This window comes from Natator depressus, chromosome 1 (assembly GCF_965152275.1).
Source record: "Natator depressus isolate rNatDep1 chromosome 1, rNatDep2.hap1, whole genome shotgun sequence".
Lineage (NCBI taxonomy): Eukaryota > Metazoa > Chordata > Testudines > Cheloniidae > Natator > Natator depressus.
The window spans coordinates 99,391,001-99,412,172 of NC_134234.1; the positions used below are offsets into that span (position 1 = coordinate 99,391,001).

Consider the following 21,172-nt stretch of genomic DNA (forward strand, 5'->3'; position numbering starts at 1 on the left):
CTTACTAAATGTAGATGAGGGGAGGAGAGTCTCTCCTGCTTACAAGCAAGCAGCTTGATCACAAACCCACGCAGCTGCCACTCATGGAGGCAGGCACACACAGCTGCAACCAATAGAGGAAACAAGGCCTGCTATAAACAGGAGAGTGCAGAGAAGGAATGGGAGGCAGAAAGGCTTGGGATAGCAAGGTCGTGACAGCCCTGCAGCAGGCTGCCTCCAAGAAAACAGCCAGGAGACTGAAAAAGACTGCAAACTCAAAAAGTGAAGGGTTGACAGGCTTAATTGAAGGTGAGGGCCCAGGAATTGACCTGACTGAGAGTAAACTAAGCTGGCTTAGGAGAAGCTGAGGCCCCTCAAGAAACCACACCAAGAGGCAGTGACAGGGGCCTAAGCATATGATGAGCAATAACAGGAGAATACAACAGATGGGGCAACTCAAGTTAACAGTGGGACATTTATAATTAAAGGTTTAAAAAAAAAAGTCCTGTGTAATCTTGTGAAAAGAAGACTGATTGGGGGGACCTGATAACAGTCTTCAAAGGCGCCCGGGGTCCCTTTTCGACTGGGCATTCCGGTTGAAAAGCGGATGCCTGGCAACCCTAGCCGTTATAGAGGATGATAATCTATTGTTCTCCTTGACCACTGAAGGTAGGACAAGAAGTAAAGGACTTAATGTGCAGCAAGGAAAATTTAGGTTAGAAATTAGAACTATTGGTTTAGTTAAGCTCTGGAATAGGCTTCCAAAGAAGGTTGTGGTATTCCTGTCAATGGAGGGTTTTAAGAACAGACAAACACCTGTGGGGGATGGTCTAGATTTACTTGGTCCTGCCTCAGCTCAGGAGGCTGCAAAGACTTCCAGCCCTTCCAGCTTTACATTTCTATGATTCTGTGATTCTATAATTAGCATAGTATGCAGTGGATACAGTGCTTCAGCTGCCTAGTAGTTATGAAGCATTTTGTAAGCATGACAGCAGGGTTGAATTTTAAGGAGAGAGTTAAATGTGGACAATGTAATGGATTTTTACAGGGTGCTCTTGCTATGCATAAGAGGCAGCACGGGAGACCAACTGGCACCTAAAAACATCAATTCAATGAAATTCAGAGCCTCAACCAGCCTGAATTATTATTTATTTATTTGTTTGTTTGTACTAAAATTGTGCCTAGAATCCCAAACAATATTGGAAGCCTATTGCACTTGCTGGTGCTCAGACAATAGTCAGTTAGTCTCTCCAAAAATTTCTGGTTTAAATTTAAAACACAACCAGTTAATGTAACAAACTATAGGGAAGGCAAGATAAAGGTGACAACTGATGCATAACAAATGTATAGACCTACAAATTACAAATAAATATAGTTTAAAACAAAACAGCTAAAAATTATTTTCTACTTTTTTTTTTTAAACCTGCCAAGACTTGAGTTCCAGGTTCTGGTTCCCTTGCTGTATCTTTGACCACTTTGATGTAACATAAAAGATGCAGTTCCCTGGATTGTCTTAAGTTGGTGAGTTCATAGACCAGGGATGGCCAACCTGAGCCTGAGAAGGAGCCAGAATTTACCAATGTACATTGCCAAAGAGCCACAGTACTACATCAGCAGCACCCCCACCAACCCCAAACCTCCTGCCTCTTGGCAGCCCTGCCAATCTGCACCTCCCCCTCCTTTCCCGTGCCTCCTGCCTGCCACGATTAGCTGTTTTGCAGTGTATAGGAGGCTCTGGGATGGAGGGGGGAGGAGCAAGGGTGCAGCAGGGGAGGGGGCAGGAAGGGGCAGGGGCCTTGGGATAAGGGGTGGAGTGGGGGCAGGGCCTGGGGTTGAGCAGTGGAAAGTTGGCACCTGTAGCTCCAGCCCTGGAGTCAGCACCTATGCAAGGAGCCACATATTAACTTCTGAAGAGCCGCATGCGGATCTGGAGCCACAGATTGGCCACCCCTGTCATAAACTATTATGGGAGGAATATAGAACTCTGACCTCAAGTCTTGGCATGTAAAAATCTTCAGTTTAGTGTATCTACAGAGATTCGTCAATAATGTATAAAATATGTATATTGTTAAAAATAATGTATGTATATTATTCGTTTGGCTGGATTTGCATGCTTTTGTGTCTAACTGGCCTTTAACATAGTTTTGTTGTGTGTGATTATGACGTGAAGGTGACGGTGAACCACTTTTGCTTTTAAAGAAAAGGAGTACTTGTGGCACCTTAGCGGCTAACCAATTTATTTGAGCATAAGCTTTTCTTTTTGCGAATACAGACTAACACGGCTGCTGCTCTGAAACTTTTGCTTTTGAAGTTCCAAGTAGTCTTTTTATTTTTTCAAGTGCCACTCCTCTTCCTTCCCCAAACCCTCTCCTCATCTGTTTTTCACTGTTTGCAATATCCCTGCAACCAACGATGGCTGGATTTTGGGATTCTCCTCAAACTTTATCAGTGTACTTCAGTGACACAAGGTGTCAAGGCAAAGCAGAAAATATCTCAAAAGGCTTCTCCCCTAAAAAGTTTTCTCCTTATGTGCCATAATGGACAAAAAAATATATCATCTGGTAGTTTTCCCAAACATGCTCCCTGACTGTGTCAGTAGGGTTAATGATATTTAAAATCATTTATGAAGACCCTATGAAAAAAGTTCATGTGATTGAAAATGGGGAGAACCTGAAAATGCCGTTAAAATATTCTTTTTCCATTCCTTGCTTTAGAATTTCTCTTGCTAAGCTGGATCTGAACAATTGGGAGCTGTCGGTACAGCTAGGAGATGGAACTTACTCTGTTACAGTTTCAAACGACGGGCCAACATTCTCTGTAAGTTTTGCTCATTTTCTAAGAAATGTGAGGCATTGAGTCAGTATATATTATTCTTGATTTGTGGTACTTGATTTGTGATCAGTGTACTAGCACAGTTACACATTTGTTTCATCTTCTGCAGGAGGCCTTACTGTAAATTAGAATACCATCCTTCATATGCTAATTAAGTGGTACATTTCCTGTACAGGGATTTATCTACACTCTAAAGTCAATGGGACATTTTTGTATTCTACTTTCTTCTTACATTTGTTTTCTAATTAACAAAATTGTTGTTTAATTCCTTACTTAGAAGTGGACTTTTATGCTGTGCCGCAAGAGGTATTTGAGAGCAAGAAATGAAATTGCAATTTAAGATACTGGTAAAAATCAAACAAACTAACCAGGAAAAATGCATAATCGGGATGACTGTAGCAAGCTACCATTAAAACTGAGGGTGCAAGTACGGTAATTAGCCACAATATGCTGACACTTCATTTTGTGTCTGGAAACCCTTTGCTTCAGATGCACAAATATACAGGATTTAGCTTTTACAAAACTTCCTAAATAATTTCTTTTGTCTTGTGATATTAAAGAGTGAAAGACATAAAGCATTGCATTATGGTGGAACCATGGATGATGATGAAATAAAATCAAGCTAAATCAGAGGTGGGTTAACTTGGAGAATTGGGAAGAAAAGTTTGTGGAGGAAAATATTTTTATAATTCTATAGTGCTGATCTCAAAGCTAACCTGAGAGTTTTAAGAATGGACACAATTTACATGAAGTCTGTCAAAGCTTTAAGGCTGGTATTTTCAAAAGAACTTCAAATTGATGCAGCTCCTCAGAAAATTCCAACTTAAATATGTCATGTCATGAAGACAGCTTTCTCAAGTGGTTTCACTTTTGCTTTGCTTAAAAGTTCTCTTAAAAAAAGGCAAAGATGTAATGATTTTAATTTAAAATTAGTCAGATTTTAGGACGTGTGGCTGTTTGTGGCGGCTGAGCAGCTGCAGGGAGGCCCCTGCCGGTGGCTGAGCAGCTTGTGGCTGCTGAGCAGCTCTGGGGTCCCTCTGTCATTGCTGCTGGCGGCTGGGCAGCTTAGTGGTCCCTGCCGGTGGCCAGTCAGTTGCAGGGGCTCCCCCCGCTACCACCGGCAGCAGCTGGGGAGATGTGTGTGTGTGGGAGGTCCCTTCCAGTGGCTGCTGAGCAGATCTGGGGTCCCTCTGCCACCACCAAAGGCAGGTGGGAGCTGCGGGGAAGGGACCAGATGCTCACAGCAGCTGAGCAACTGCAGGGTGGGGCCCCTGCCAGTGGCAGCGGCTGGAGAGCTCAGGGGTCCTCGCTGGCAGCGGCGTCCGGTCAGTTGCAGGGGGTCCCACAGCTGCAGGAGGGTCGCCCGCAGAGGCTGGGCTGCTGCAAGGGTCCCCCCTCTACTGACTTCAGCTGATGTTACTGAGCGTGCTCAGTACACCCTAACTAGCACATTTAATCAGATAGCAGTTTTTCACACTACAGGGCAGCTGGTCTGCTGCGGGGGTCCCCAGTGTTGCAGAGGGTGCTACAAGTCACGGATTCTGTGACCTCCGTGACATAATCATAGCCTTATTTATTATGTGAAGAAGAAAGTAGCTTCAAATCCTGACTAGTGCCTGGTTAATGCCCTCCGTTTTTCTGAAAAATTCCATGAACTCCTTAAAGTCCTCAGAGTCTTGTGTATTCCATTGTTCCATAGCTGGGGGAGTCACCCTTGATGTGGAATTGTGCTGCAGGTTCTAAAATTTTGTTTTCACCCACATTTTCCCTTGAATAGCTAAGAGTGTTTTTTTTAACCCAGTTAATTAATTTAGTGCAAATTTGTATTGTTTTTGTTTGAGAGTCTTATTTCAGTTTAGTTTCATTGGGTTTAAAAAAAAATAAATTGAGCAAAACCGAAACAAGACAGTTTACATGCAAACTTGCACCAGTTTAAAAATACACTGTTAGTTAAACTGGTGTAAGTTTGTGTGGAAAAGGCCTTTAAAACCAGAATTATGTTTCTGCCCCTTGTAGTTATAAAGATAACCTTGAAAACACCAAAGTGTTACCTTCTAGAGTCTGCACAAAGCCTGGTAGCTCTGAGAGGTGTGAACTGCCCTGTTCCTCTCAAACATATAAAAACTGAAGAGGACAATTTAAATGCCAGTATTCTTATTTTAGCAGGGAAAAAACGCATGTGCATATCCCACAATCAAAAGCTATCTCCCCAGCTGTCCACTAGCCGGTTGCCAAAACCTCCAGCTTCTTCAGTGCCAAAAACAGCAACATATCAAAAAGTGAAAATGTTGTGACAGTCTAAAATAAATGGAATTTAATATCAAAATAAATAACACAGGAGGAGTTGTACTGATTGAATTAACTTTGAAAAATAATACAATAAAACCATCAATATTTTAATTTAAGTGAAGCTGCTCCAGAATTCCCAGTCTGTTGCAGCACAATGAACCCTGATTTTAGGTCCAGCTTGTCATGGACTCTTTGGTTCTATGTGCAATTCAAAAGACAGCACGACCATGATAATCAAAGGGTACAGAGTATGGTCTAGGCAAGAATGAATAACTTAAAAGTAAACTTATTTTCAGTACTTAAACTGTAACTTAAAGGAATTTATTATCGTTTCATGCCACTTTGCCTGAAAGAGAGAGGCTGGGGAGCAGGGCAACAGGAAAGTACTGCTCTACAGAGTTCCAGCAAGGCAGAACAGGGTGGCCATGGGACTTCCTGCCCTTGTCCCAGTGTCCTAGGCAGCATGCTGCTGCTTTTCCCTCAGGTTGTGTTGCGGTGTCACAGGCCAATATGTAATAAAATGAAATACATAAAGGAGAGAGAGAGAGAGAAAGAGAGGAGTAACTGGACCCGGTGCAGTCTAGAGGTTCAGCAAAATGGACTGAGAGTCGGTAGCCTTCTGGGTTCTAATTCTAGGCTGGCCAATAACTTGCTATGTACCTTGGATAAGATACTTTATTTCTTTGTACCTCAACCAACCTAACTGGAAATTGTATGAGATAGGTGAATCTCACTGATGACCAAAGGCTACATCTGACCTAAACTTTCCTGGGTACAAATATATTAGAAAATAAAACCCAACCCTGGAGATTGTAAAGCAAAATGTAACCATTATTCAACACCAAGACCATGATAAGATCAGGTTACTGGATAATTAAAGAATGACACATCATTCTATGTTTATAATTTTTTGTCAAATTTCTTCTTATCCTCACCTACCTCATGGTGGTTCATGGGTCACTGTAATAAAAATCAAAACCTTATGAAACATTATTTCAAAAAATTGCAATGAGAAGAAAAACCTCTTAAAACGTTAAACAAGAAAATCGAAGAAGGGACAGAGAAGTCCTATTCCTGAGAATTGGATATAATGTACTATGGAAAATGCAAAGCCCAACTGCACTGACTTTCCAGTCAGATTTTTCACCTAGAATGTGAGGAAGCAAATTCAAGCCACATGTTGCACTTTTAGATTTACTCTTCCCTGTTGCACTGACATGATCAGGGATGCTGACTTTGTGGGATGGATGCCCTCATCAGTTGTGGCAGAGGTAGCTGAATAAATTGTTCAGTTGGATAATTCAGTGATCAGTGAATGGATCATCCTCACAGCACCGTTTGATCCCTGGGTCATCTTTATAGTTTTCTTCTCTTACTGTTATCGTAAGAATAATTAAAAATATTATGCAGTGTCAAGCAACAATAATATTTATTATTCATTTTCTAACTTGTTGAATTTTTTAAACTTGTCTATCTGTGCAGATTACTCAGAACAGCACTCCCTTAGTGCAGCCTGGCCTAAAAACTGAGCGCCATGGCTTCCCAGAACTTACCTGCTAGAGGGCTGACAAGCTTGCAGCGATCACTTCAGGTCTTTAAAATACTACAAAAGTAAAGAAAATTTTCTGCTGCTTGTGCCTACAATAGGGGCTGGAAAATAAATGGATTAAGGTGTTTTACAAACAAATGAAACTCCCTCTCCCCCATTATCCTGCAGCCACTACAATACTTACCCAATTTGTGCAAAATACATTTTAGTTTAATTTTCCAGTATCAGGCATTATCCCTGAGTCAGTTCATCTACATGTACTTTTAATTGTTCAGAAATTTTATACTCAAGTTGGTTTGTTTAAAATCTTGGCAACCTTAATGAGATCTGTTGTCTTGTACAACATGAACTCACTAACTTAACTCATGAAAAAATCAGTGTTTCTGTTTTCTTCATTTTATTGCTTTATCTTTTTGTATTGATTGCCAGAAGAATCTATGAATTGGCTGCTCGTCATACTTTGATCTTTGAAAGACAAAATCTTCATACTCCAGCTCTTAGTTTTCCTATCAATTATGTATATTTTTCATTATCGATCAAGAAATTATCCTATCATCATGATTACCAACATTAGTTTTTAAAACCTTCCATACACCAGCATAGTGTAATAAAACTATAGTCTTTTTGTTTATTCAGTTTGGACTCAAATATTGTTCCTTCTGATGTATGGAACAATCTAGGCATGAAGCGTACCAGTCCAAGAAACAATGCAGCTTTGTTGGTGAGGGGTGAAATCCACTCCCCGTGCATCGTAGAGTGGTTGGAAAGACTAAATCCACCCCAAATCCAGATTCAGTGGGCATGGCTACTGTGTGGTTTCTTTCTACCACTGCAGCTTCTTTTAAGTCTTAGGAATTCTTAGGAATAGTGTCAGCAGTCCCTCCTAGCCAGTTGCACAGGGTATTTGGGAGGCTAAAGGAGTCACGTAAGGGTGGGTCTGTGGCCTGCCTCTGGACCACCTTTATCGTGGTCTTCAACTCCATTCAGAGCTAATGTGAAGACCCTTTTGTTGTGAAACTGCGAATAGGGAGTGCCCTATTCAGCCATTTTACCAAGAGACCCTCCGCATAGGTGCTGTGTAGGGCATATGTGATGTGGAGGTCCTTGGGCTGACCCCTTTACACTGTGGGTGAATGTCATACCTAGTGAGAATCTTTCATCTCAGAAATCTTTGTGGAGTGAAATAATTTAGTTAAATTTTATAATAAAAAACAATAGCAGAGTGGTAGAGAAATTTAAGAGATAGAAACAAGGGAGAATTTAAATACAATGGTCCAGGATCTTCTGAGCTTTAATTTATTAAATTCACCACTCTACAATTTTCCTGTTGCAAAGTAAAGGGTTTGGTGATGAACAAAAGAGTGAAAGATAAATAATTACATGATTGTAAGTGTCCTCTTTTCACTTCTACAACCCACCCTCTTTTCTTCTCTTAATAGTTTTCAGTATTTCTTTCTTTCTGGTATGAATATCTCCAGAACTAGAAAACAAGAGAGCAGGATGAATTAGTATCTTTGTTATGGCAAAGATGTTGGCAGGGTGGGGAGGTTTTTATTATTATTATTATTTTTGGCTACACTCACTGTCTTCACAAAATTGAAGGGTGAATCCAGTGTTGGACATCAGCAGTAAGGAATGACATGTTAGAAAGCACACTGCTTTCTCATTTTTGTTTAGTATTTTGCAGTGCCCAGAAATATGCCAGGGCTTTAGAGTACAGATTAAAAGATATGGCCCTGCCCAAAAGAGTGTACAGTCCTTGTTGCCTATTTACAGTTCATTTCTCGCTATGTAGGTTGAGATTATCATGTCATATTAACAAAGGATTTGAAGCTATGTTGTATTCTATAATGTGTATTTTAAAAATCTCTTGGTAAGGCAGTTTTATATAAAATTTGTGTCTGATTCTCTGTTTTAATCTTTCAAATTCTCTGTGCTCAAAGTGTATTTGAGAACTGCTCTGCAGCATTTCTCTGCGCTTAGCACTAATTTTTCTCCTTTATCATATTTGAACATTTTCTCCTTCCCTCTAAGGCTCTTTATTGCTATAGTGGGTACATACCTTACTCACCACTTAACCCAGGGGTGGGGAACCTTTTTCCTATCACGGGTCACTGACCTACAGAAAAAAATCAGTTGTGGGCCACACACAGCCCCCCCCCCAGGGGTCGGGCGGGACGGGACGGAGGCTCAAGGCTTCCCCCCGCAGTGGGGCAAGCTGGCGCTTGCGGCTCCAGCCCCGTGGGGGGATGCGGGGGCTTGGGGTTTCCCCTAGGCTCCAGGGTGGGGCCAGAAATGAGGGGTTCAGGGTGTGAGAGGGTCTTCGAGCTGGGCCAGGGGGTTTCGGCTGGGGCTGCGGGCTCTGGGGTAGAGCTGGGGATGAGTGGTTGGGGGTGTAGGAGGGGGCTCCCGGCTGGGGTCAAGGGGTTTGGAGTGCAGGAGCAGGCTCAGGACTGGGGCAGGGGGTTCAAGTGTGGGTGGAGGTTCGGGGTCTGGCGTCTGGGAGGAAGTTTGGGTGCAGAAGAGGGTTCCAACCTTGGGCAGGGGGATGTGGTGTGGGTGGGGGTGCAGGGTCTGGGAGTGAATTAGGGTGGGAGGGGGTTTGCGTGCAGGCTTTGGCCGAGTGGTGCTTACCTCAGGCGGTTCCTGGTTGGCGCTGCAATGGGGCTAAGGTAGGCTCCCTGCCTGCCCTGGGTCTGCGCTGCTCCCAGAAGTGGCCACCATGTCCAGCCCCTAGGTGGAGGGGCTGGGGGCTCTGTGCGGTGCGCCCGCAGGTGCCGCCACTGCAGCTCCTATGGCCATGGTTCCTGGTGAATGGGAGCTGCGGATTTGGTGCTCGGGGCAGGGGCAGTGTGCAGAGCTTCCCTGATTGCCCCTGCTCTTAGGGGCTGCAGAGACATGCTGGTTGTTTCTGGCAGCTGCACGGAGCTGACTGGACTTTTAATGGCCTGGCAACCCCAGCTTCTCTCTGCAGCACAGCAAGCCGGCGCTTGCAGCTCCAGCCCCGCGGGGGGATCCCGAGGTCCGGGACTTCTGGCCCGTGGTGTGGAGACTTGCTTTGGGCTGCATGAAATGAAGCAGCGAGCCCATGAGCCGTAGGTTCCCTACGCCTGACTTAACCTCACCTTCTCCATTTAGTTGTCAGAGAATTTCCAGATGTTTTCATTTACAGAGTAGCTTCATATCACTGTAGTTCTGCTGAATGTAAGCTATAAAACAAAGTGGCATGAACAAGGTGAAGTAGTTTGGGAGTCACTTCTAGCAAATGGAAACTTGATCTATTTCCAGTGGGGAGTCGTGTAAATCAAAACACTAAATAAAATGGCTAACAGCAGTTCAGATTACTTTTTCGATCACTGTTAAAATAGGCTTACATTTTTGCATTGTATTGTATGATTTCCTAAATTTAAGAAAAGCAAATTGATGCAGAAATGACTATCTGTGGGAAGTAGGTGCGACTTTTTCAGCATAATGACAGGTTTATTAATGAATATGTTAAATGCATGGTTTTTTAAAGGAACAGCTTACATCTTTCAACAAGATGTCCATGTGGTACATGTCTAGTTGGGTGGACGGTTGCATTTGCATGCACATTAACATTTTCAAGAGCAAAGCTATTACTGTGGACCTAATTGAGAGCACAAAAATAAGTGGATTTGAATTTGGTCTTGTGAACTGGAGGCATGGTCATTATAAAAATATACAATTTTGTAGACAACATGCAGTTGTCATTAATTGGCTATATCCTATATTGTCAATGCACTGTAATTAAGTAGCTGTATGCTTGAATTTAGTTAATATATGCATGTGTAACTAATTATCGTTGTTTCAATTTAAAAATGTAATTAATTAAAAGCATGATGTAATCCTATGTTCATTTGCTGCAAATCCAGTTACTAAGGGATAGAATTGATTTTTAAATTATTTGGAAAATATTTCCTTTGTTTAAAATATCTTTAAAGAAAGAAAGAATACTTGAAAATTACCAAAAATCATATCAATTGTTACAAAATTTGTAAAATATTTATTATAAAAATGAAAAAATGGTATAGTATAATATAAAAGATAAGTTATACATAAACTAGTTATATGTACCCCTCGTCCACATGTAATCTATTAAATACAAGTATATGTGCAGTAAAATATTCAGATAACTAATGGCTTCCTCCATGTCCATCTCCTATTTATGTAAATATGTAACAGGTTTCCCAGACCTGTCTCTATAAAACAGTGGTGGGCAACCTGCAGCCCACAGGCCGCAGGTTGCCCATCACTGTTATAAAATAAATTATCTAATTTAAGAGAATAAATAAAAAAATAAATTAAACTGTATTATTATTAATAATACAATTTATAATTAATGCCCATGTGGTAGGTATGCGTTAGGCATATAGTAATACACAGTGAATAGGGCACAAGGGCAAAATGTTAGGGATGTACCAGTAGGTGTGATAAGCAAAAAATCTATAAGGGTTAAAAAAGAATTTTAAGGAAAAACTGTTAATTTAAGGTAATTAACATGTGTTCTTTACATAAAAATAGGCTTTTGCCTGTCATTAATTTTCTTTTTGATTACAGAGTCCTTTGTTAGTTTGAATGAAGGGAAACAGCACATTTGAGGGCACAAGTAGAAGGGGACAGGTACGTTTCACAAGGGAGAACTGATCAGTTTACAATTGTAAGCAGAAAAACTTTCCCTGCATTTTACAAAATGTTGACGATAATTTAGTTGAACAGTCGTGCACCTAAGTGCACAGTCACAGTAGGTGCGCAACTGTCCGAGCCTCAGTCCCAATTACCAGTTTCTGCAGATGCTTAAATTTCTCTCATCAAAATATTTCGAGTTACTAATGTGTGTAATTACACTTTACTGTGTACTTAAACTACTTCATAGCTAGAAGTACTGTCCTGCCACTATTAGTTTCATACCTCCTTTGGCATTAGGTGTGAGTTTGTGTCTTGAGTGTCAGAGCTTGTAGATATAATTCTTAATGCTATGACGGTAGTCCAGCAACAGTTTTAAAATAAAATAATTAATGTAATAAAAAATAAGATGGATAATGGAAATGTGTATCAGAGTGTAACTTCTGTTGGCATGAAAATTGACCATCCTGGTCTTCTGCCTATACAATGTTTGTAAGAGTTTTTTCTTGAAAGTACCTGACTCCTTTTTTGTATGTATGCAAGATTACAAAGTTTGTGTATTTATTTATTTTATCTTTAGTAATTTGTAAAAGTTCCATTCCACATAAAAAAAATCTGTTGTGTTCAGAAATGGCCCACTAAACTTTATCTTAACTTTTTAAAAAAATCTGATCTCCTCTTGAGTTCTCTCATCCACCTTCTTGAATTGTATACATTTCAATCCTATCCTTAATTCTCCTTCTTTTTCTAACGGGTACAAACCTAACTTTACTTTTCACCACACAATAAAACCTGTTATCTAGTAACAAATTCATTGTAGTCTTATGTACCTCGTACATTGCTTCAATAACATTCTTGTTATATATTGTGTCCAAAATTATGCACAGTGGCTCAGATCGGCAGCACAATATTCCTGGAAGCCCTTTGTATAATAGCTATAAGGATCTTTTGTTATACTGCTTTCTTATACAACTGTTTGCTTACCCCCACCTGCAGCCATTTGGGGATGGCTTAAAGGAAGGAGGGAATTAAAAAGAATGAAATCGAGTTTCATTGAAGTCAGTGTAAGCAGAGGTTATTCTTATCTGCTCTCCACCATTTTGTTTATGCAGGGACAGAGTTGGAAGAAGGGGTGGCATTTTGTGGGGGAGGGAACTGTTATGTTTTTTCTCTAATTTCTCTACAGTTTCTCTTTTGACATGCTGAACATCCAACTTTCAATATTTTGAACTATTTTAATGCTTTCTTAATTTTCCTACTTCTTTGTCATCCATTTGAGGTGTAAATAAGACCAAACTTAATGCTGATCCTAGTACCATTTTCCACTCCTCTCGGAACTGGTTGCTCAAGCTCAACTCAGAATTGTGCCATTAGCACCACAGCTATATACTTCATTCTTTTAGTTATTGAGTATTTCAAGAAAGGCAATAAGACTATTCGTTCACCATCATCAAGTCTCTGTCATCGTAACGTAGTTAGAATTTGTTAAACATTACTTCCACTTCAGCAGTTGCTTCTGATTGTTCTGGACTATATATGTTCAGTTTTGGAAAAAATCTGTACTTATTCACTTTGTTTTAAACAATGCCTCTAGAGTATTCCTCCATAAGGAAATAAAACATGTTAAATATTGGTATCAGATTATTTTTTTCCTCTCCTGAAGCAAGTCCCTTTTTTTCCCCCCTAGTGAGGAGTAAAAACATCAGAAATTAACTTCTTATACCAGCATTTTAAGGAAGAATATTTTATATAAAGAACACATGCCTTATATTATATATACTGACTTGCTTTGGGCATCAGGTGCTATTTTGCTATTATGTACTTGAGCTACATGGTTGTTTTAAACAACATGCCAGTTTGTAAAATTGGTACATTAAGGGCTTAAGGGTACAAGACATACATTTTTATTATGTAGATGATGTTTGTCCATACATGCTTATTTACATTTGCTATAGTAGTTATAAATGGATGAGAAAAAATACCTGTTAATGTTGATGATCCAGAAAATCATCTGTTAGTGTATCTGATAATTTTTGGTAACAGATTTTGTTCTCCATTTTCGAGTAGTTTTGTAACAATGATTACTGCAGTTCTACAATAAATCCTGTTTTTCAAGGAGTTGTAACTTTGCTGTAAACTAGCTGTGAGCTGAAGTCTGGCGCACAAGCTCTCATCCTGTGAACAAGTTGAAAAACAAAGACAAGAAAAAAGGTCTGGAAAATGTTAGAATGGTTTACACTTTAGCCATATAGAGAATATATCAGTTTGGGGAACTTACTATTTTTTCAACTTTTTAAATGAAATTTAGAAGCATGGTATCTTGTCAGGTTGAATAAGCTTACCAATGATCAGTTTCTAACTTTTTAGCCAATGAAAGCTGGCTACTGCTGATATATTTAGCTACCATCTTGGTGGCTTCATAGGGTGAGTTTCTATGATGTAACAGGCAATATTAAGTCTGTTTTATATGGTTTACAACCCACTAATGACAGGTGTTTAAATTATTAAAAGTAAAGTAAAATCTAAATAAAATACATGTGAAACTATAACATACCATTTGTTTTCTTCAGAAATTCTGTCTTTTGGTAGAGCAGTGTTTACTGTGTCTCCACCCTCTTCCTTTTCCTTTTATGGTCTTTTGTTATTAGACTGAAAACTCCTTGTGTGCCAAAGCATTGTCTTTTTTATTCATTTATGTGCCATGTACAACTATGATACTGTATTAAAAAGAATACATAATTAGTTAAGGATTCCTAAAACAAATCATAAGTAAAATATTTCTTGGATTCTTTTTTCATCACAGAATCATATCCAAGACTATTTTTAAAAAGACCCCATAATTTTGTAGAATGAATAGATGAAAAATGTTGTGAGCTCCTCCTGCTGGTTCAGCAGCAGCAGCAGTTACAGACAAAAGCATATTAACATAATGTTAAGAGCCTGGCTTAAATCCACAAAAGCAGCATTAACTCTGCAACTCCTGGCAGAAGCTTCAACTTTAATTCTGTTCTCAGTATATATGAGCACATCTGATATGCAACATCACACTTCAGGTCCGGGATCTCTGACTCCTAGGCACATAGGGGTTGCGGGGGGGAATGTAGGGTAATTTCAGCCTAGAGCTGCTTTCTTAGCTCTAAATTTCCTTGCTTTTTTAATGTAAGGAAGACTATTAACATTACTTTAATGTAGTTTTCATGGTTGATAAAAATAATGCTGTTGTAATGGTTAGATGTGCGTCAACTGTGACTAAATGTTTTGATGTAGTCTTCTCAAAAGACAGACTAAAGCTTTCCTTTGAAATATGTGAAGCAGTTTTAGACACAGCTTCTCAGATGGATCTAATTAGTCTTTCATAGAACTGGATGTCCGTTTGTTGCAGCTGAATTCTCATTTCATTCACCCATAACTAGAAACACCTCTCTTCAAACGTGTTTCTTCAAAGAAAGAGGAGTTTAGGATTCCATGTTTTACTGCTTTTTGATGTTGGTTTCCCTTTAACTGAGAAGACCTTATGTTTATACAACTGTTATTATTAAGAAAACATAGCTTTGTTCATGAAAGTTCATTCTGTATCAATGTTGGCTATTGGTAGAAGTCAGAGATCTGTTTAATAGATCTTGCTATACCAGACTAGTAGGACAGCTATATGTCTGATTATTAAGCTCACTGAAGAAAGATATTAATGCAAACAGAATGTATTAATAAAACAGGAAACACTTTTTGTAACAGGATGAAAATAAAGATGAAGGACTATCAGTTATGGGATTCATCAGTAAAGAGTAATCATATTTATTATTTAAGTACAATTGCTGCCAAAAAAGAGCATTTTCTCTACAGCTATATTTACCTTTGTTACAGCATTGCCCATCTTAAAATGAGAAATATTGCAAGTACTCTGGGTGGTAAATGTTTGAATTAATCTATAACTATTCAATAAATGATACTTAGATACATCAGTAGTTGGAAATACCTAAGAAAAGGGGTCAGATTCTCAGCCTACTCCCATCCCAGTTTGGCTGCTTTTGCCAGTGACATAACCAGCTGTCTGGATATTCCCCAAGAGCAGTGTTTCTCAATGAGCAGTGGATCAAATCTGTGGCACTCTGGAAATCTGTGGCATACCAGGAAACCAAGGTACCTGCTGTGCAGCACTGACATTGTAGTATGGTGGTGATGTATTTGCTGTAAATAAATATTGACTCGTTGGAGGGTAGAATGTGGCAGTAGACAGGGCAATGATGTTGGGAGAACAATTCTAGGTTCTTAATGATTACATTATTTTAAACTGTTTTTAATCTTTAGTCATAGTCAGACCGGAGAGTAGCAATGGGAAGTGCCTGAGTAAACCTAGTTGAAATAAGTGATTTTTGTGGAGAGGGTTGAAGGAGGAGAGTGAATTTGCTAGACATACAGGCAAAGGGAAATATTTGTCTAAAATAGCAAAACTGAACTGGGTCACTGCATGTGATTCATACATAGAATATCAAATGGATTATGGAATGATACTTCAGTGTCAGGACTCCTGGTGAAAGTATACTAACCACAAGGATAAATCACAAATGGTTTATGTAGTCACCAGAAAGATGAAATGGAATTATACCTCCACAATTCTCAATGTATGCATGTATTTTATATAATATTAGACACAGAAAACTGTTAAAACACCATTATTAAGGTTGGAAAGTGAAGCATCCAGAAGTTAGGAAATGTCAGATTTAAAGTTGTGCCTGTCCAACCTGAATTCATCCCACTTGTGTATATGCATTATGATATGGTCTAGATTACGTGATCATATTTTTTCACAGGACCCCTGCCTCAGTCAGTGCACAAAGTGGACCTGCTGTGGGGATGAATCAGGATTGTGCAGTGAAGGAGAATGTTGTCTGTTGGCTCACTACTTCATTTGTTCCAGAAGTTGACAGGTGTGTAGTGAATGAGGCTGGAGATTGCAGGAAGAAAAAGGATGGTTTCATGGTTACAGCAGTTGAATTCTTCCCTGGAAAATTGGATTATATCCCTGCCTCTGCTACAGATTTTCTGTGAAATGCTAGATGAGTCACTTAAACCATTTTGTTTTACAGGTGGCCACTAATTGTTTGTTCCTTATTTTTCTGGTGCCTGACTTGAGACCTGGGGTCTGATTTTCAGAAGCACTGAGCACTCATAGCTGCAATTGAAGTCACTGGGATCTGTTCGTTTAAAATATAAAGTGCTGTGTAATGCTAAGTAATGTGAAAAATCAGGTGCTGGGTGTCTCAAGTTTGGCATCCAAAACTATTGAATACTTTTGACCTTAATCTCTTTGTGGGTCTGTTCCCCTTCTCTAAAATGTGGGCATTAATATCCCTTCATTCGACAGGAGTGCTGTAAAATAAATTAGTGTTTATGAAGCACTCAGATACTATAGCGATGAGTGCCATAAAAAAGCCCATGAAGAAATTAATAATTCTGCCTTCAGAACAGGGTTTGAATAGTGTGTGGCCACACATTGAACACTGAGAAGACGACAAAATATTGCATAGTTGCTCATAAGTGAGGATCTCCATTTTGTGCACTGAATGGGCGGGGGTCCAGTGGAGAAAATATGTGGTCATGTAATTAGAGAGTATCATAATGCCCGCATAGAAGGGAGCCGAGGTAAGGTTGCATAAACATCTTAATTATTGATTTTGAGTGCTTTATTTTTCAACTTAAAAATATTGTTTGTATTAATTTTTTGTGTGTATTTGCCTAGATTTTATAAAGCAATCTGAAAGCCCGCCCAGAAACTCTATCATGTGGCATCATATTGACACCCATATGGATAATCAATAGCGTTGGAATCTTTAGATCCACCTGCACAGACCTCTGCCCCTTGAGCTAATTGAATAACTGATAGCAGTAGTAGATTGTTATACTCTGTGTGGATCAGCTCTAGAGGAGAATGAGACACTTTGCCAGTGGGTTGTGCAGATATTTGCTGAGAGCAAGGGAGAGATTCATGGATGAATTAAACTTTCACTCCAACTGACTTCTTCAGAGTTTAACTCTGTAAAAATATAAGCAACTGATGAAAAAGCAGAATAGTACGTACCCTGTGCAAGAAGCTTCAAGTAAAAGTGAAAGAAGCTTCAAGTAAAAGAACCAGATACAAAACAGCAAATATAGTATAACATAGAACAGATCTAACAATTTAAAAATGCTGAACTGTGTACAAGGCATGCTCATCCTAGTGCCATTTTCATAATTGCTATTCATTTTCTAGTAGTTCTTTCTACTTACTTTGGCAAATGTAATGAATGCTAAACTTCCTGTGTAAATTGAGATAGCTCCATCGACTTCAGTGGAGCTATGCTGATTTACAACAGCTCTCTTGTCTGCCGTGGACTAATTGTCCATGTGGACCCTACTCGTGCACATTAACATTTAATTAATATACTTTGATCTAGTCCACAGTTGACGAGGGCGGGGCATATTCCCACTCTAGCTTGCTGCAAACGAATTGTTTATGTAGACAAATTCTCAGTAATACAATAAACAAATGGACTTTCCTTCCTCACTTTCCCTTGACTAATTTCCATCTCCCTGGAGAAATCTTTTATATAAGAAAGTGCCAACCCAGATGGAATGTTTACGGCTTAGCAGAGGGAGACCTTACAAATAATTTTGATAATGGAAATGCTTTTAGATTCTATCTGTAATTTATGGTTGAGGAAGACACTATTCAGTTCATAATCATGACATAACTTCCTGTATATGCATTTAATATGTTTGTGTATATACTATTGAATTGCCTGATATTGCAACCCTCACGTGAAGAGTCCTTACCCACATAAACAGTAACATTGGCTTCAGCTGTATGATTTCAATGAATGGGACTGTTTGTGTGCCTGGATCTAGAAAGGGAGTTGCAATGCTCAGCAGACCCCCGTTTAAATTCCTGCTCCTCACTAGGCATGCGGGGACGGGGGGAGAGGGGTATTGAACTATATAGCATTAAGCATGCTCTGAGCATACCTACCAGACTAGGTCCCACAGACAAGAAAGGATTCCCCCCTCAACCTTGTCTCCACCTTGTTTGATCATTGCGCTGGGGCTTAAGCGTGACATAGATATCCAGGCACCTTGAGAGAAGCAACAGTGCATATGCCCAGAGGTAGAAACATAAGTACCTGCAGAAATGTAAGCACCAACTGAGTTTAAGTGCCTCCAGGGTTAGGAGGCAGTTGAGCAGGGGTTTTGTGGATCACAGTGATGCTCAAATCTGCTATATATGTGCCTAAATCTAGGGCTTAGGCACCTTAGTCCCTTTGTGCATTTGAGAAAGCTTGCATAAGGTTTTAGAATTGGGACAGTGTTCAGTACTGGACAGCCATTAATGAATGAGCAGTTTATGGAATTTTGTAAATTGTTCTAACTAACAAGTAATTTGAATTAGGGATGATCAGCTAGGAAACATTTGTTTTGTAACAACCCCTCCCCCCCCCCCCAAAAAACAAACAAACAACCTTCACAACCAAGCAGTGTTGAGTGTGAGCTGGTAGTGTACACTGATTCTTCTCAAAGTGCTCCTATACTTTTGTCTTTTTAAAAAATGGAGTGTCTGTTCCCTTTGAAAGTGAGCGAAACCTCCCCGCAGTTAAATTAGACTGTAGAAAAAACAAAATTTTCAGTTGTTCTCTTTATATTACTGATATAAACATTCAGACAGAATCGTTTTGGATGTAGGACTAAAACCTGATCCTCAGTTATGCAGGAGTGAGTAGTGTGTGTACCTTTTTCTTCTGCAATGCATGGTAATCTGATCTATTATGATACATTTATTTGGTCTTAAATACAAGAATATGGACAGATATTGTACTTTAAAGCCAGCCTTAATAGCTGTCATGTTCAAATATGGCCTCAAGCAGTGTGAATCATAATTTGGCACTATCTTCCTCTCTCTAGTCACACCTTTATAAACATATATATAATGTAAACAAATCCACAGGTTTAGATCACCATGAGCTTCAATACTGTAGGAATGCTGCCACAGTCACCTACTTCCCTTTTACTGGAATGTTAACATTGTCCTTAGCACAGTGAGCCATGAAAAATTGGCAGAGTTGTTTCCTCCATGTTGGAATACAAGAGTTCAGTTTTAAGAGTAACAGGGTAATCTTAATTTTGCTAGCAGACCACCAAAACTAAAGAACCCTTTCCTATTAGTTTTAATAGATCTCCTCTTTTGTAGAAGTAATTTGGCAACTCTGGAAATGGAATGTAAACATTATATTTTTATTATCTGTGGTTTTTTTCTTCATTTGGTTTTACAGGCTAGGTTTTTTTTTAAGGTTCTTGATTATTCTGTGATACTGTACTCTGTTTCAAAGGCCTTGCTTTTGACCTTTTGGCAAATGGTGGCAGAACCAGACTTGACAGTTTAGGTCAGTGGTGGGCCGGATGCGGCCCATCAGGGTAATCCGCTGGTAGGCTGCGAGACAATTTGTTTACATTGACCGTCCGCGGACATGGCCGCCTGCAGCCCCCAGTGGCTGTCTTGCGGCCCACCAGTGGATTACCCTGACAGGCTGCGTGCGGGCTGCAGGTTGCCCACCATTGGTTTGCGTAGTAATTGCTCCAGTTTAATGTGACAATGCTTATTAAGAATTTTGGAGGACTCTTTAACTTAAGAAATTTTTACTCTAAAGTTGTTCCATTGAAACTTACCAAACCTGTGAATGGTACATCATAATTTCCTTTGGAGTCACTTTACTCTGAAACTTTACAGGAAGTAGTCAATCAATATTTTTCATTTATATGTGGAAAAGGGGTTCTAAATACACCTTTGTTCACCTCCACTCACTGTGAGGATTTTCTATTTCCATGGCAACTGGGGGCAGACTCAGACTTGTTATTTCACAGGCCAGGACGCAAAGGCTTCTCAAAGAAAAGCCTGCCTGAGGTTTCTGTCTCAAGAACAATCGCAACAATAATTTCAGACTACAGTTTTTTTCCAAAGAGTGTTTAAAAAATATCTACAGATTATATTCCTTTAATAACTCAGTAATGCTGTACTACAAAATACTTTAAAAAGCCTTACTCAGTTAGTATCTGGCTGAGACCTGTTACACTTCACTTATCTCACAATCCCCAGGGCTGCAAAGGGTGGATGCAAAGAAATACACAAAAGTGTTCTGAAATTTGCCTCATGGGCAGTAATCTCCCATCTCCATGCTAAATATGAGCTCTGTCTGAATTGCAGAAAGGACACCAAGACTGCAGGGACAGTTCAGGTATCTTATCGGCTGGCCAGATCACTAAGAACACAAGAATGGCCATGCTGGGTGAGACCAATGGTCCATGTAGCCCAGTATCCTGGCTTCTGACAGTGGCCAGTGCCAGATCCTTCAGAGGAAGTGAACAGAAGACACAATTTTATTGACTGATTCATCCTGTCATCCAGTCCCAGCTTCTAGCAATCAGAGGTTTAGGGACACCCAGAGCGTAGGGTTATATCACTGACCATCTTGGCTAATAATCATTGATGAACCTGTCCTCCATGAACTCATCTAATTCTTTTTTGAACCCAGTTATACTTTTGGTTTCACAACATCCCCTGGCAACGAGTTCCATAGGCTGACTGTTTGTTGTGTGAAGATGTATTTCCTTTTGTTTGTTTTAAACCTGCAGGCTATTAATTTCATTGGGTGACCCCTAGTTCTTGTGTTATGTAAATGGGTAAATAACACTTCCTTATTCACTTTCTCCACACCAGTATGATTTTATAGACCTCTATCCTATCCCCCCTTAGTCATCTCTTTTCCAAGATGTACAGTCCCAGTCTTTTTAACCTCTCCTTACATAAAAGCTGTTCCATACCCCTGATTCCCCCCCCCCCATATAGTGGCATTATGA

At 39.8% G+C, this 21,172-nt stretch overlaps 1 protein-coding gene across 2 annotated transcripts in view; it reads left to right on the top strand.

The window, feature by feature from the left end:
* Nucleotides 1-21,172, top strand: part of PCCA (propionyl-CoA carboxylase subunit alpha) — a 388,477-nt gene that overhangs the window by 250,726 nt on the left and 116,579 nt on the right. For both annotated transcript variants that reach the window (XM_074963058.1, XM_074963066.1), the window contains exon 19: nucleotides 2,694-2,796. In XM_074963058.1, the coding sequence (XP_074819159.1) occupies nucleotides 2,694-2,796 (103 nt within the window). The remainder of the gene's footprint in view (nucleotides 1-2,693; nucleotides 2,797-21,172) is intronic.